This window comes from Dermochelys coriacea, chromosome 7 (genome assembly GCF_009764565.3).
Source record: "Dermochelys coriacea isolate rDerCor1 chromosome 7, rDerCor1.pri.v4, whole genome shotgun sequence".
Taxonomy (NCBI): Eukaryota; Metazoa; Chordata; order Testudines; family Dermochelyidae; genus Dermochelys; species Dermochelys coriacea.
In genome coordinates, this window is record NC_050074.1 from 17,102,793 (window position 1) to 17,119,207 (window position 16,415).

The following is a 16,415-nucleotide window of genomic DNA, read 5'->3' on the forward strand; positions in this document are numbered from 1 at the left end:
CTGCTTATTGGACAACCTTGATGCTGTGCTGTGCCACATAGTGATTATTCAAGCTGTGTTCCTATCTGCACACTAATGCCCAGAAATCTCTTCTAGCTTGCACCTGTTTGAGTGGTACAGGTATCTGAGTTCTGAAAACCAAACAAAAGTTCTGTGTATGCTGTTACGATCACTGAGTTATTTTCTATGTTGTGCTTTGTTCCCTACAATTTGTGCAGTGCTTTGTGCAATAATTTCCATCTTTTGCTTGAGAATTACTTAAAATAAAAAGTCCATGCCACTCAACTCTTACCATATATATGGTTTTAGATGAACTTACCATAAAATTGTATTAAAAAGAACAATTTTGTAGACTGTATATATAAAGAATTTCATTGCTCTACAGAGGCTTTTGTCCATTTAAAATAGGTATGGCATGGAAAGTTTATTCCAAAGATACGTCATTCTCCTTTAAGTGGATTTTAAGTCTTCTTTTAGCATAAGTAATAATTGTGATTGCACATGTGGGTCCAGAAATTACACATGCAAATTGTATGCATACATTTTTGTATACACAAGTTGCACATGCAAGGTTCTACAAATCTGGGGTTTATAGTATGCATATGTGCTGGGTATATAGTATACAGATAAGAAATAGCTATTTTGATCTATAAATAATCATATGATTACTGCAAATTCTTCTCAGTTTTCAGCCCTTTATTTACTTCATATTATGAATGCAACTTTGTTTTATGGATTTTTGCTCAGTCTCCTTCCACAGATAACTTTGCTACTAAATGACAGGTTTCAGAGTAGCAGCCGTGCTAGTCTGTATTCGCAAAAAGAAAAGGAGTACTTGTGGCACCTTAGAGACTAACAAATTTATTAGAGCATAAGCTTTTGTGAGCTACAGCTCACTTCATCGGATGCATTTGGTGGAAAATACAGAGGGGAGATTGATATACACACACAGAGAACGTGAAACAATGGGTTTATCATACACACTGTAAGGAGAGTGATCACTTAAGATAAGCCATCACCAGCAGCAGGGGGGGGGAAAGGAGGAAAACCTTTCATGGTGACAAGCAAGGTAGGCTATTTCCAGCAGTTAACAAGAATATCTGAGGAACAGTGGGGGGTGAGGTGGAGTGGGAGGGGGAGAAATAACATAGGGAAATAGTTTTACTTTGTGTAATGACTCATCCATTCCCAGTCTCTATTCAAGCCTAAATTAATTGTATCCAGTTTGCAAATTAATTCCAATTCGGCAGTCTTTCATTGGAGTCTGTTTTTGAAGTTTTTTTGTTAAAGAATAGCCACTCTCAGGTCTGTAATCGAGTGACCAGAGAGATTGAAGTGTTCTCCAACTGGTTTTTGAATGTTATAATTCTTGACATCTGATTTGTGTCCATTTATTCTTTTACGTAGAGACTGTCCACTTTGACCAATGTACATGGCAGAGGGGCATTGCTGGCACATGATGGCATATATCACATTGGTAGATGCGCAGGTGAACGAGCCTCTGATAGTGTGGCTGATGTGATTAGGCCCTATGATGGTGTCCCCTGAATAGATATGTGGACAGAGTTGGCAACGGGCTTTGTTGCAAGGATAGGTTCCTGGGTTAGTAGTTCTGTTGTGTAGTGTGTGGTTGCTGGTGATTATTTGCTTCAGATTGGGGGGCTGTCTGTAAGCAAGGACTGGCCTGTCTCCCAAGATCTGTGAGAGTGATGGGTCGTCCTTCAGGATAGATTGTAGATCCTTGATGATGCGTTGGAGAGGTTTTAGTTGGGGGCTGAAGGTGATGGCTAGTGGCGTTCTGTTATTTTCTTTGTTGGGCCTGTCCTGTAGTAGGTGACTTCTGGGTACTCTTCTGGCTCTGTCAATCTGTTTCTTCACTTCAGCAGGTGGGTACTGTAGTTGTAGGAATGCATGCTACAAGCCATCAGGAACAGTATCCCCGATAATGTCACGGCTAACCTGGTGGCTGAACTTTGTCACTTTGTCCTCACCCATAACTATTTCACATTTGGGGACAATGTATACCTTCAAGTCAGCGGCACTGCGATGGGTACCCGCATGGCCCCACAGTATGCCAACATTTTTATGGCTGACTTAGAACAACGCTTCCTCAGCTCTCGTCTCCTAATGCTCCTACTCTACTTGTGCTACATTGATGACATCTTCATCATCTGGACCCATGGAAAAGAAGCCCTTGAGGAATTCCACCAGGATTTCAACAATTTCCATCCCACCATCAACCTCAGCCTGGACCAGTCCACACAAGAGATCCACTTCCTGGACACTACGGTGCTAATAAGCGATGGTCACATAAACACCACCCTATATCGGAAACCTACTGACCGCTATTCCTACCTACATGCCTCTAGCTTTCATCCAGATCATACCACTCGATCCATTGTCTACAGCCAAGCGCTACGATATAACCGCATTTGCTCCAACCCCTCAGACAGAGACAAACACCTACAAGATCTCTATCATGCATTCCTACAACTACAGTACCCACCTGCTGAAGTGAAGAAACAGATTGACAGAGCCAGAAGAGTACCCAGAAGTCACCTACTACAGGACAGGCCCAACAAAGAAAATAACAGAACGCCACTAGCCATCCCCTTCAGCCCCCAACTAAAACCTCTCCAGCGCATCAACAAGGATCTACAACCTATCCTGAAGGACGACCCATCACTCTCACAGATCTTGGGAGACAGGCCAGTCCTTGCTTACAGACAGCCCCCCAATCTGAAGCAAATACTCACTAGCAACCACACACCACACAACAGAACCACTAACCCAGGAACCTATCCTTGCAACAAAGCCCGTTGCCACCTCTGTCCACATATCTATTCAGGGGACACCATCATAGGGCCTAATCACATCAGCCACACTATCAGATGCTCGTTCACCTGCACATCTACCAATGTGATATATGCCATCATGTGCCAGCACTGCCCCTCTGCCATGTTCATTGGTCAAAGTGGACAGTCTCTACGTAAAATAATAAATGGACACAAATCAGATGTCAAGAATTATAACATTCAAAAACCAGTTGGAGAACACTTCAATCTCTCTGGTCACTCGATTACAGACCTGAGAGTGGCTATTCTTCAACAAAAAAACTTCAAAAACAGACTCCAGTGAAAGACTACTGAATTGGAATTAATTTGCAAACTGGATAGAATTAATTTAGGCTTGAATAGAGACTGGGAATGGATGAGTCATTACACAAAGTAAAACTATTTCCCTATGTTATTTCTCCCCCCCCACCCCACCCCCCACTGTTCCTCAGATATTCTTGTTAACTGCTGGAAATAGCCTACCTTGCTTGTCACCATGAAAGGTTTTCCTCCTTCCCCCCCCTGCTGCTGGTGATGGCTTATCTTAAGTGATCATTCTCCTTACAGTGTGTATGATAAACCCATTGTTTCACGTTCTCTGTGTGTGTATATCAATCTCCCCTATGTATTTTCCACCAAATGCATCCAATGAAGTGAACTGTAGCTCAAGAAAGCTTATGCTCTAATAAATTTGTTAGTCTCTTAGGTGCCACAAGTACTCCTTTTCTCTTTGCTACTAAAGGTTTCCTTTCCCCTTATGTATTTCCACACATATGCTTCTAGCATTTAATATGTTTAATCAGTATTGTTTGTGTTCAGAGTTTCAATTCCAAGATCACTTCCCTTGGCTTGCCTTTCTGTTGCATTACTAATTTGGTGATGTAGCTCAGCTCAGCTAAGGCCATTTAAAAGCATTTTCCTTGTCAGTGTCTGGAAATGTAATCTGGTCTGTAATCAACAAGAGGAGAGTGGAATGATAAAAAAGGACAGTAGGTAAATCTTCAAAACCTGGAACCTAATTCACCTTGCTGAATTATTTGAAAGGAACTGGATGTTGCTAATCTAGATTTGAATTATAATTGATCTTTACACCAGATGATATCTTAATCATAATGTGTAAGTTGGCAGAACAGAGCTATGCAGTTCGATACTTTGCAGTTTGGCAGCCTGTATTGGGGAGGGAAATTGCACAAATGTTGAAAATGTATATGGAGGAATTTTATATTTGCTGGTCTCAAGTACAACTGAGTGAATGATTCACCGCAAATAATTTCCAGGACATATTTAAACTCTTTCTGATAACAGAATAACCATAGGAAGACAGTAATCTCCTTAGCCGTCCTCATTATACGACATTTACTCAATTATGTTTTATTGTTACAATCAGTTGGATTGATTGCGAGCAGTTTGTGTGTTTGGTTCAAGTAGGGTTGATCATGTATTAAATCTTTGTGTTTCCCCCACAAAACATAAGCTGCATTCACTACAGAAATGACCTTAAAAAAAACTTAAGAGATTTTGCCTACAACCCTGTGCCCAAAGTTAACTATTATTAATGCTGTTTTTTACAATGGTGCCTACAAACCAACCTAAAACAAGGCCATATTGTGCAAGGCATGTTACAAACATAGAGAAACTAGACTGTCCCTGACCTGAAGCCATTACAATCTAAATAGTCAAGACAGACACAGGATGGGGGGAAAGGATAGAAAATATAAGCAGAATTTGCCGCAAATAATTTACAGGATGTATTTAGACTCAATTTGCGCTATTGTGGACCTGATCCTCAGGTGCAGTGAGTTTATCCTAGGTGCAGCTGAGCAGAGTGTAAAGTTAAAAAAGGCCCTAATACCCCTTTCTGTACTCTGATCTTGGGTTGACTGGAGACCTAAATGGTTCTGAGTAATTGAAAGCACCCTGGGAGGTAACATCTTTTGGGAAATCCGTGGTTGATCTTTTAGAGCAGCTTTCTGTTGTCTTTGTGCTTTCTCAGCCTAAGGCTGAGAATCTGGCCATGTGAGTGGGAGGGAGAAGCAATTCATTAACCCAATCAAGTTCTTACCACAGTCAAAGGTGGTATTCTGCAATGGTTGTTTTAATCAGAAAACAAACAAAAAACAAACCTTTTCTGCAGCAGAAATGGTGAATTTTGTCCTCTGCCACATTCATGTTTTCCAAAAACTCCTTAACAGTGTGACTTTTCACATACCCAGGCTAAAAGTGATAACTGATGTGAGCTAGAGCTTGTAATTCTATTAGTACCATTCAAATTAAGGATGATAGCAAAAATAATTTCTTCCCATGAATCTGCATCCTAAATTATTAAAGATCACTGACATTTTTGTGAGAACTTGTTCAGGGCTGGCACGGTCTTTACAAGCCTGCATATTTATTCTTTCATATTGCCACTGAGAGCCCAGATCAAGTCCTTGTTAGGCCCAGATCAAGTCCATATAGAGCTCCACTCTAACTTTAGTGGGACTCTACATAAGTACCAGGGTCTGACTGCACATAGCTCATTGTAAGACTGGGATCTTTGTAACTGCAGAAGGATCCTCAAGCTGAGGTTGGAAGAAGGTATCATATAGTAAGTAATTGAACAAGTAGACTGTGATATTACAGCTGTTCAAAAAGTAATATTTTGTAGTGTCATACCATTATATCATCAAAGTATCTCAGAACACTTAACAATCAGTGATTACATTTTGCAAAACCCTGGTGAGACAGATAAGTATAACAACACATATTACAGCTGGACAAATTGAATATATGGGTGTTTCTAGCCAAAGGTAAAACAAGATAGTGGCAGACTTGGGGAATGAAACTGAGGAGCCCTGGCTCCTAATATTATACTTTGTTTACCCCTCAGACATCATTGTCCCAATTTATGACTGGCAGATGTTGTCACAGTTCAGGGCAACTGCACTTGTATTCCCCCTTTATAGTCCAGCAAGGACACCTACTCACAGGCTTCTAGCTCCCTGGCTGTAACCGCTCTTGGGTGGAGACATAGGCCTCTCTCCCTCATGACCAGGGTATTTTCAGGATGCACAGTTCCCTGATTATACTCTGAATTCACCAGCAAAGTCAAATTGCCTATGTAGACCTGCTATGCCTTTCTCGTTAAAGATGGTGAATGATGCAATTGTTACAATTATAAGTTACTGCACAATACTTCCTATGCAATCCTGTTTTATTCTTGGGGTATAAGCCTTTCAGAGAAAACATATTAAAAATAATAGAAGAACCTACACAAAAGCTAATAAGCTTACCAGAGCTCACCCCACTTGCTCCACTTGCTCTGGCAGGTGATTCTGTCAAAAGAGGTCTCTTTTGTGGTCACAAGTTCATAACAGTGTTAGCTTAGAACTAGTATACAGTCTTATGGGGCCTCAATAGGCCAAGTCCTTCCAACCCTTCCCTAAGGATTGGGGCCCTCCATGGACCCAGAGGTCTTGTCCATTTGATGGATCAGGAAGACAGCCCTAAGCTTGTTTAAAACCAGACTATTTATCAAAAAAATTGTCTTTGTCTGTTGGTCCCTGGAAAATCCAGACTGGGTCTTTGAACTGTCCTCCTGTAACAGGTGATCAGCAGACCAAAGGTCCCCCACTCCAGGCGAAGCTTCAATGGCTGAGTCCGTAGGTGAGGGCTTGCAATCCCTGCTTCAGTACTTCCTAGGAATTCCACTTCACACGCATTGTTGCAAAAGATCAATTGTGTCTGCTATATTGTTGAATACACTCTTCTGAAGTTCACATTGGACCCCAAAGATATTAAATGTAATTGAGTAAGGTATATTAACTGAATTCATAAGGTTTTCCCAGGATATTGTCATATCTGTCACAAATGTGTCCAACTGTGTGTACTTTTGTACATGAGGAATGGTGACTCTCTCTCTCTCTCTCTCTCCCACACACATATATATAATATAGGTTTCAGAGTAGCAGCCGTATTAGTCTGTATTCGCAAAAAGAAAAGCAGTACTTGTGGCACCTAGTTTAGGGACACGTAGGTAATGTTCCCTGAATAAAATATACAAGAAATTTCATAAATGGTATTCAGATATTATATTGGATGAATATTTTTTTGACTAGCTCTAGTTTTGTTTCTTTACTTTTTGACGTAAACTATCATTTTTTTTTTAAAATCCAATAACTAACTATTTTTGTAGTCCCATTGTCAATCACATTATTTGTTTATCACAATTTGCTAATGATGGAAAGGAACAATGGCTAAGGCTCTATACTCATACTCAAACTATTGGTTTCAATTTCAGGCTCTACTACAGAGTTCCTGTGTGACCTTGGGAAAATCATTTAATCTCTCTGTGCCTATGTTCCCTACCTGTAAAATGTGGATAATATTTAGTGTGTAAGATCTTTGTTACAGGATATGTGCAGCACCTAACACAATGGGACCCTAAATTCCATTGCTAATGTAATACAAATAAGAAATAATAAAGCATTTAAATTAACTATTCTTGAAGCATCACTGCTTATTTCCTTTTTGGTATTTGGTGACAGTACCAATTCATTTGACTGTATAAATTTGGAATCTTTAAGCTAAGGTTCTGCATTTTGATGGCAATCAATGGATTTTGAAGGGCTCATTAATTCCTACAGGAAGAGAAGAGAAGTGCATAGTAAATTTATACAAACTGTGCTTCTTCAGGTTGCATTTACAGTAGGCATGTTAACTGAATTCTCCTGAGCTTCCTTTAGTTTGATTCTTCCCTTTCTCTATCTGGCTATGTCTTTCAATGAGAGACTGGTATATGAAAGGCAGAATGTAACACCAGACTTTAAAATACCATCTCTGCATTGTTTTAATATGCTTTCTTCATTAAAAGACTCCAACGTTTTCAGCATATGGAGTCCAGGCGCTCGCTCTCTCTCGGAGATGGATCCCTGTTGATTGTACCGCCATGTCTGTGGTTAGGACTAGATTTGTCTTTGAGAATTCTTTGTCTATAAGTTGAATGGTCGCAGTGTCGAGGGTTGAAGATTTTTTTTCTTTTAAAAATGCAAGAAAAAAATGAAACCATAACCACACTATTCAAAATCCTGCACTGGCTAACAACCTTCATTTCTTTAATGCTGCATGAAGTGGCTTGACTTGTATTCATCACCCAGAGAATTCTGTTCCTCACCATCCTTTTCTTTGTGTGTGTGCGTTTGTGTTTGTTTTTATGTGCAGGGCAGGAGAGAATTGGAAAAGATTCCCATTATGAACAAGAGGGGAAAGTTCAGTTTGTGATTGATGCTGTGTATGCCATGGCTCATGCCCTCCATCATATGAACAAGGATCTTTGTGCTGATTATGCTGGAATCTGTCCGGAGATGGAACAAGCAGGAGGCAAGAAATTGCTGAAGTATATACGCAATGTTAACTTTAACGGTGAGTCCAAAGCAATGTGTATCCAAAGCACTTTAGAGAACATATGATTTTTAAATTTAATTAATCAATTAATCAATTATTCATTATTTCACTGGATTTCTTAGCAGATGGAGTGGCCATCATTTATATAGTCCACATTTAGCATTCATTTGATTGTGTACTGCTTTCCTTGAAGCAGTGAGTTTTATATATATGATTATATTTCTGACATGCAGTACTCCAGCTAGTCAAATCCTTAGTTTCTATTGTGCAAAAGATACTAAATTGTGCAACCATTTTATGATGGCTGCACTTGGAAATTAGGATGAAACCATTGAACTCTGCTAATTTCCTCAAAATTTGCTCCCATCAGCAAAAGTGGGTGATAGGCAAAAATATATATATATCCTATCTGTCTGAGTTATATGCCTAATTTGGACTCCACTGCTTAAAAAAGAAACCCACAGCAACTATGGGTAATGTATAGTTTCTTGGAGTCATCCAAAGCATATCCTTTGATGTGTATCATTTCCACCTACTTGGGGCAAAAAAATAAAGGCACTTCTTTGTCACACAGGACTCAGCCTGTCTGTCATTTTCACTAGGACAACAGTTTAGTGTGTAAGGAACAGATTCATTTCTGCTAAGCAAAAAGTCTCCTGTGGTGAAGGTTGTTGCAACTTCCATTCCCCCTGAAGGCTTATAGTGAGAATACAGTACAAAAGGCAAATGTGGATGTGGACAAGCTAAAGTTGGTTTGATTCAGTATATCACTTCAGCTGCCTATGATTCATCCTCCAAATAAAGGTGCTCCCACTGATCCCAATAAGGATATTGGTAACTCTAACACCAGCCCTTCCTCGAGATACAGGATAGGCTTTCGTATTTACTTCCCTGCGCCAGTGTCTATGAATCTGGCTTAAATACTATAGCAGGATTTCCCAACCTCTGAAAATTTTGTTTAAAGGTTATTTGCTTCATTAACATACATGAGGAGATTCATGTGAGCCCACCCCCAGTGCCAGGACAATTGAACAGTCACAGAAGTTAGCTTGTAATACTAACATTTTTTCCTCCTTATAAACTTTGCTAATATATGTAACAGAAGTTTTTTTAAACTGTCTGCCTCAGTGCTCTACAAGATGGAGACCCAGACTTACATTTTAAAACCTGGTAGCCTAAAGTTAGACATCTAAATCCATATTGAGGCCTAAATGAGGACTCATGTTCAAAAGTGCTGAATGGCAGTCATGCAACTCTTATTAAAGTTTTTGCGATAGCCAAAGATGCCCAGCACCTCTGAAAATCAGTTTTGTGACCATACTGGGACTATTCACAAACTGAAAGCTTTGCATAAACTAAAGTGCTTTGCTGAATCACGGTTTTATTTAGGTGCCTGCCTATTGGTAGAAGTGTTTAATTTTAGGTTCATAAGGCTTGAAAATTTTGGCCACCTTCCCTGCTCCTAGAAATTTACAATCTAATAAAAAGAGAGAGAGAGAGAGAGTAGAAGAAAAGGGACTGGGAGACCCAGATGAGGAAAATAAATCTTGTACTTCATGGTCTAACTTCATCACTGTAAGGGTCAGGAGGATTTTTTTCCCTCCAAGTAAAGCATTGCATAATTGGCACAGAGAATCAAAAGAGATGCATGAGATTTCCCTCCCCCTACTTTGGATTACCTTTGCTAGCTACTGCCAGAAGCCAAATACTGCTGGATTAATAAACTGAGCAGATAGGATTTTCCATATTTTCCTATTTCTGGGAAAAGAACACAAACAGAATGTTACAAAGGAAAAATAATACTAATTTCAGAGAAATTTGGTATTTGTGTACATTTTACTAATTTGGCCATCCTAGAATTCTGTAGCAGATCATTTATCTCTCTCTCCTCCAAAGGCCTCAAGGAGGTTCTTGGAAAGCAGAGCAGTTGAATGGTCAACTTATCATTTTAAGAGCGGAGGAAATAATCTACTAAGTGGAATTTGCTTGGATTTCAGTTTTCTCAAGTATATTCATTATTTCAATTTATTCACCCATTTTTGCAAGATTTTTTCCTCTAGTTGTAATTGGTCACATAAACCATATGGTATTTTTTTATACAACTCATAAACAGCATGGAGGCTTCAAGAAGGTAGCAGAACTTTTAAAATAATAATTTTAAACCTTCTTCTCTTGACCATTTAGGGCTGGCCCTAGATAATGATCCTGGAAACATGAGGTGTCTTTAAGATGTATTTTTCATGTGCAGAGTTTATTTTCTTTTGGCCCATTCACACGGAATAATTGCAGCCACATCTGAGGCTTATTGCCAAGCTTTGGAGAGATATTCTTGGAGCCCTGTTTTATTTCTATTTCATGCCTCCGTCTATTATAAAATATGCCAGGTCTGTAATGTTCTATTACTGTAGTCACAATAAATGTGTGTGCTTTCCTAGTTGTAAAGGGGTAGGGCCAGTTGTTTGTCTGGCTTGTTTAACTCTGTGCCAGGCCTTTTGCAGAAGGGCTTTTGGGAACCCTGTCTCCCTGCTGAGTCAATCAGTGTCCTATCCCATGTAAAATATACCCCTTCCCAAACGAACATGTGCTGGTATGAGCTTAAAATTTGTTCTTGCATCAGTATGAGTGAAACTCAATCACCCAACAGTAAAGCAGCATAAATGTAGCATGAATACACAGAATTTTTGTTGCCATATTCACTGCACTCTGCTTTGGGATATCACATCAGAGATGAATGTCTTACACACTATTGTAATTCACTAAACAGATAGGACCAGATTGTGACAGAGCTCAAGGATCCTATTTCCTGATGGCATGGTACTTTCCAAGCCCTTGCTGTTGCTACAGTCCCTGCACTTGGAGAGCACAAAGAACAATCCATTGGTGTGCTTCTGATGGTGCATGCCATCCCGGCTTGGATCGGGAAGAAGCAGAGTCCGTGGCCTAAATGTGTTGCAATCTGTACTGTTCTCCTGCATACTGAGCCACTCAGCTGAGTGCCCCCTTTTGGTGCACCCCCCAGGGAGGGTAGGACAGCTAACACTGCTTCTGGGAGGGCCAGTGGCTGAATGTCACCATTTGAAATATACATGATTAAACTTCTTCTCTCTCATTCTTGTTATAAAATTTGTAATCAGATCAGAGAATGGCACAACATGAATCCTTTCTCCTGAAAGTGTGAAGGAAAAAATGTGTATCCCATTCTTGTGCATTTTAAGCCAATGATCTTGTGATCCAATCCTATTTTGCATTTCAGTATGCAAACCGATCTCCTTGTAACTATGCAGCTGAAATCATCTTGCCTGTGCATGCTTCAGGGATTTCTCCCCCCCCCCCCCACAAAGACCATGGCATTCATAAAGGAAGAGCTCAAGCGATATTTTAATGAATAGAGACTGTGGATTTGTACTATGAGCTCAGTATGAATTCCAATATTGTCTCACAATGCTGAGAATAATTTTTAAAAAGTCCAGATGCAGTAAGATTCTGAATATTAAACTCATGATGCAAAGTGTCTGTGTTCCCCCTCCCCTCCACAATGACCTGAAAAATGGATTATTTTTATATGAACCACAGCTGCTCCTCAGAACTGCAGTGACTGAGAGTCATAAAAAGATATCTTAGCTTGTCACACTTAACAAGACTCTGACCTGTCTCCTATTGCACTTTTCTTCATGATGAGTTTTTTTTGTGGTGATTAAGAGACACAAATCCTGCAAAATCCAATAAATTGTGTCTTTGCAGTAAGATTTTTCATGTGAAAGGGGCATCATGTACTGAATTTAGTGTGTGTGTTACTTAGTCGTTGGGAACAGATGGATTAATATTTTATAACACCACTGACTGTGCAGGCAGCACCAGGGAAGAACATGTTACTAGGTTTCCAAGTTGCCTGATGGGACTGTGGAGTCTTACAATTCTCAGTGAAAGTAAAAAAAAAGATATGTCAGCCTGAATCCTCAAGAAAATCTTTCCCCTCCCTGTTATAATATGAAAAATTAAAATAATAAATGGCACCAGTTATGAAAATAATATACTTCAGCCTGCAGGTTTCCTAGTACCACTTCTCATTGTTTCTGATAGTCTGCGTAAATAAATAGAACACCGAGTAAAATACTGTAGCAACTTTAAAACATGCCCATGAAAGAATTAGATCCTCCAATCAAATGGTGGAGCACTGTGTGCCAAAATATGCTATCAGACCCACACTGGGATCAAAGACTGAGTAAGGACTGTAGGATTTGCACTTACTAATCAAACCTTTTGGTTGATAGTACAGTTACTCCATCTTTAATAAGACAGGCAACTCCGAAATCTTCTGCTTGAATTATAACCTGAGATGATCACAACTATGTACCATTCCTTACTCCAAATAGCTTCCCCCACTTTTTACTTCCTTTTGGTGTGTGGGTAGATTTCCAAATGAAGTAAATTTAAACTCTTGAAAGAGAACAAGCCTGAAAAAGTAGCAAATATCAACTATGCTGCTAATTATTACTATAAATACATACTAATGGTGAATACATATTAATATAGAATCACATTTAAAATTATTTTGCTGTACTTAACTTAGAAGATAACACATGATGATTCTAGAGATAGAACCACACTGGGTAGGGTGGGCGAGCTGCATAGATGATGTCTGGAAGAATTATGCATTTAGAGGCCAGGAGTAGGTATCCAGCACCAGATTAAGAAAAGCACTTGAGCACATGCTTAATGATAATCACATACTCAAGAGATTTCTTGAACGGCAGTGCTTTCATGAACCAGAGAGCAGGCTGACCAGCAGCAGTAACTACTCCTGTGGAACAGCTGTGATATTTAAGAACTGCATTGAAAAGCTGCATGAAGGAAGCCATTAGCAGTGCACAACAAGAAGTTGTATTGATCCTTCGAAACCCAGAAATAGGCCTGCCTATTCTTGAGCACTAGCTACTGGCCCTTTACCCAGTTAACTATTTACACATACACAGGCAATGCTCTCGTATAGTGCATTCTTGTGACAATATACATTGTCACTAGGAAAGCTTGCCAGGCCCTAACTGTTGCACAGGGCCATACCCCTGCAGGGCCTTGAACACTGTCAGCAACGTTAATGGTCCACCATCACTACCAGCAAGTGCAAGCAGCCAAACTATCCACTTATGTTTAACAGCCCAGGAGTGAAAAGGGACTCCCTGCCTTGTTTCTCCCCAACACAGTCTCCGTGCCCCAGCTGTCATTTGGTCTTTATCATTTATAGATTCCATTTAAAAACTAGATATCATACTAATCTGAAGATATGAAATAACAAAGCTCTATACGTTCACAGGGCAACTTTTAACCTCGACTCTTGTTGATACACACCAACTTTATTCTGCATCTATTTTGAAGGAGAAAAAACCCTACAGTTTTATGCATGCAAATGTATGTATGTGAGTAATACCCTATCTGCATTACTGCCCAATTTATGGAATAGATCCTCAGGTGGTGAAAATTTATATCAGGTGAAGATCTGCCCCCCAGTGTATAAAAAACACCCATTTTTTGTGTTAGTGTCATTTGGGGACGTAAAGATATATCCAGAAATATTATGGGGGGCCAGATTGGACTCTTATACTCTGAAATGTATTCTTTTATGTCAGTTGCAACAACATGTAGCTTGGCTAATCATATAAATGCTTTAAAAGTCATGATTAGCTAAATCCCATTTACTATTTTTGCTGACTTTGAGAAGGAATTTATGAATTATCGCCCTTATGCACCTAAAAATGTTTTCCCACCATAAAGATGTTCTGGCTGCATGAATCCATAACAACAATTACATATCTGTTTAGTATCCATAAGGAGTCAGAGACAAGAGAATTGTGTGGAAGATTTTCTGTACCAGTCTTTGAACTTAATCAGTGTCTGATCTCAGAGAGGCTGCAGTATAGACAAGAAATAATTTACGAGGGTTAGAATTTGGAAACTATGCTAATTCACTCCTTCAAACCTTCTTTTACTCACTGAAATTCAGTGAAGAATAGGAATCATGAGGAAAACGATAAACTTAAAGTTCAGTACCATAGCTGCAGAGATTTTTCATACCCGTTCTCCCTCCCCCAAAGCAATGTGGTAGGAGAAAGTTTTGAATATAGATATACTAATGATCTTCTATCTTGACACAATATTGCTTTACTTCCCAGAAACCTATTTTAATACATCTTGAAACACATGTGGTCCTGGAAGCTTTCACTTAGATCTATCTGAAAATACTAAATTTCTTTGAACACTCATTTAAGAAGTAGCCACACAGCCTTATAGTGATAATTAAGTTGCACATCTTCTGGTTGGGATTCTTTTTGCAATAGCATCTCAAATGTATTAATTAGCTATCAGAATTTAATGCCTGTCTGTCATATAACGTGTGTGTGTTTATTTTGCCCCCTTATCCTAACCTGTCTTGTTTGGATGTGCTAAGAGGATTAGGTGCTGGGGACCACCTCCTCTTACAAAGCTCATGGATAGGCGAAGGGCAGTACAGGCACATTTAGAAAGCTTGGGCAGGGATGCTGGAACAATCTGTATAATGGGGTGCTGAGAGCCATTGAACCAAACTGTAAACCCTGTGTGTGATGGAAACCATTTCAAGCCAGGGTGTCTGGCAGCACCCCTAGTTCTAGCACCTATGCCCTGTGGGAATCTACACTAATACCCAATTCTGGTCCACGGCCTCAAAAGGACTGTTACCATGATCTGGCTTCAGGTGTGTGGCCCCACCCCTGGGTATTCTGTACATATGATGCATCCAAGCAAGCCACACTAGGGGCATGCAATCAGCTACTTTAGCAGGTTGAAGCATTGTTGAGTTGCACTCGGAGCCCTGACCCATCCAAGCAAGGTGGTTCTGACATCCTTAGATCTGCTGCTGCCACTTCATTGCCTCTCTCGCATCACTCTACCTAGCATGCTTCACAAGAATCAGTCCAGAATCTGGCCCTATATTGTTCATGACTAAGCTACTTTCCGGCAGTGTCCTAGGGCATAAACAAAGCAGCGTACAAGGAGAGATTAGGAATAGTTTTCCAATAATGTCCTCTGTTCTGTTCCATCTCAATTGCATGCTGATTACTGGAATAAGAACAAATTATGGAGGAGGAAGCTATTTCTGGATGCCAGTCAAGATTCACTACATCTGGGCTGTCTTCTGATGGCAGTATCTCTCAGAAGCAGATGGAACATTTTCTGGGGGAAAAAAAATCATATAGAGGCTCCATTCACAGGGCTGATGTTCACTAAAGAACTCCCTCAGAGGGGAAGGGGCAGAGGTGGGGAGGGAAGCCCGTTTGATATTTTATGATATGAAGCAAGGCTCATGTCATTTTACTTTACTTTTACATTTCACCTAGTGGTATGAGTCATGATAAGAGGGATAGGATTATGGCACTATATCCTAAAGCGTCCATTTAAACTGCTGTGATGATGGATGGCCTCTGCCTGAGCTGTGATACCAGTCTAAAGCTTTTAGCCATGACAAAATAAATAAAACAAGCATTGTAAAGCTTTGGCTGTTTTTTGCTTCCTTCCTCAGGCAGTGCTGGCACTCCAGTGATGTTTAATAAAAACGGTGATGCACCAGGGCGCTATGACATCTTTCAGTATCACACAACAAACACCACCACTCCAGGCTACCACCTGATTGGCCAGTGGACAGATGACCTGCAGCTCAGCGTGAGTCCAATTTACTCTACACTTGCTCACTTTCATCACCATATAGTTATTCGATTGACTTTTGTCACCAAGAAGGGACTAATGTAGGGGCAGTACTTAAGTTGTTTTTGTACAATATCTTCCTTTGTTCTATATGCAGTTTGTTCTCACATAGTTCCCTATCTGTACTGATTTATACTGAGTTCTGATGACCGTGCAATTTTTTATTATTATTTATTTATTTTTTGCTCATGGGAGCTCTCTAGCCGCTAACTGGGACAGTGGCTTTTTCTCTCTAATACATAGCTGCTTGAAACCTCTGGGATTTTATCTTTAGAATTGCAAATTGCTCCAAGTGTCTCCAGTTTGGTGCAAAAGAAATGGATTTTTTTTTGAGTGGCTCTCATTTCCCAAGGGATATTTTTATGCACTTAGCAGTGAGGCTACTCTTACATGTGAGGCTGTCCTTTCATAATGAAGTCTAGCTAAAAGGTAAGGCAATCAAATGTCTCCCAGTTATTCTTGACG

General features: G+C 39.9%; 1 protein-coding gene across 6 annotated transcripts in view; it reads left to right on the forward strand.

Moving 5' to 3' along the window:
- GRM7 (glutamate metabotropic receptor 7) overlaps positions 1 to 16,415 on the forward strand; it is a 587,975-nt gene that overhangs the window by 393,128 nt on the left and 178,432 nt on the right. For all 6 annotated transcript variants that reach the window (XM_043518831.1, XM_038410758.2, XM_038410752.2 and 3 more), the window contains exons 6-7: positions 8,034 to 8,234; positions 15,769 to 15,908. In XM_043518831.1, coding sequence (XP_043374766.1) covers positions 8,034 to 8,234; positions 15,769 to 15,908 — 341 coding nt within the window. The remainder of the gene's footprint in view (positions 1 to 8,033; positions 8,235 to 15,768; positions 15,909 to 16,415) is intronic.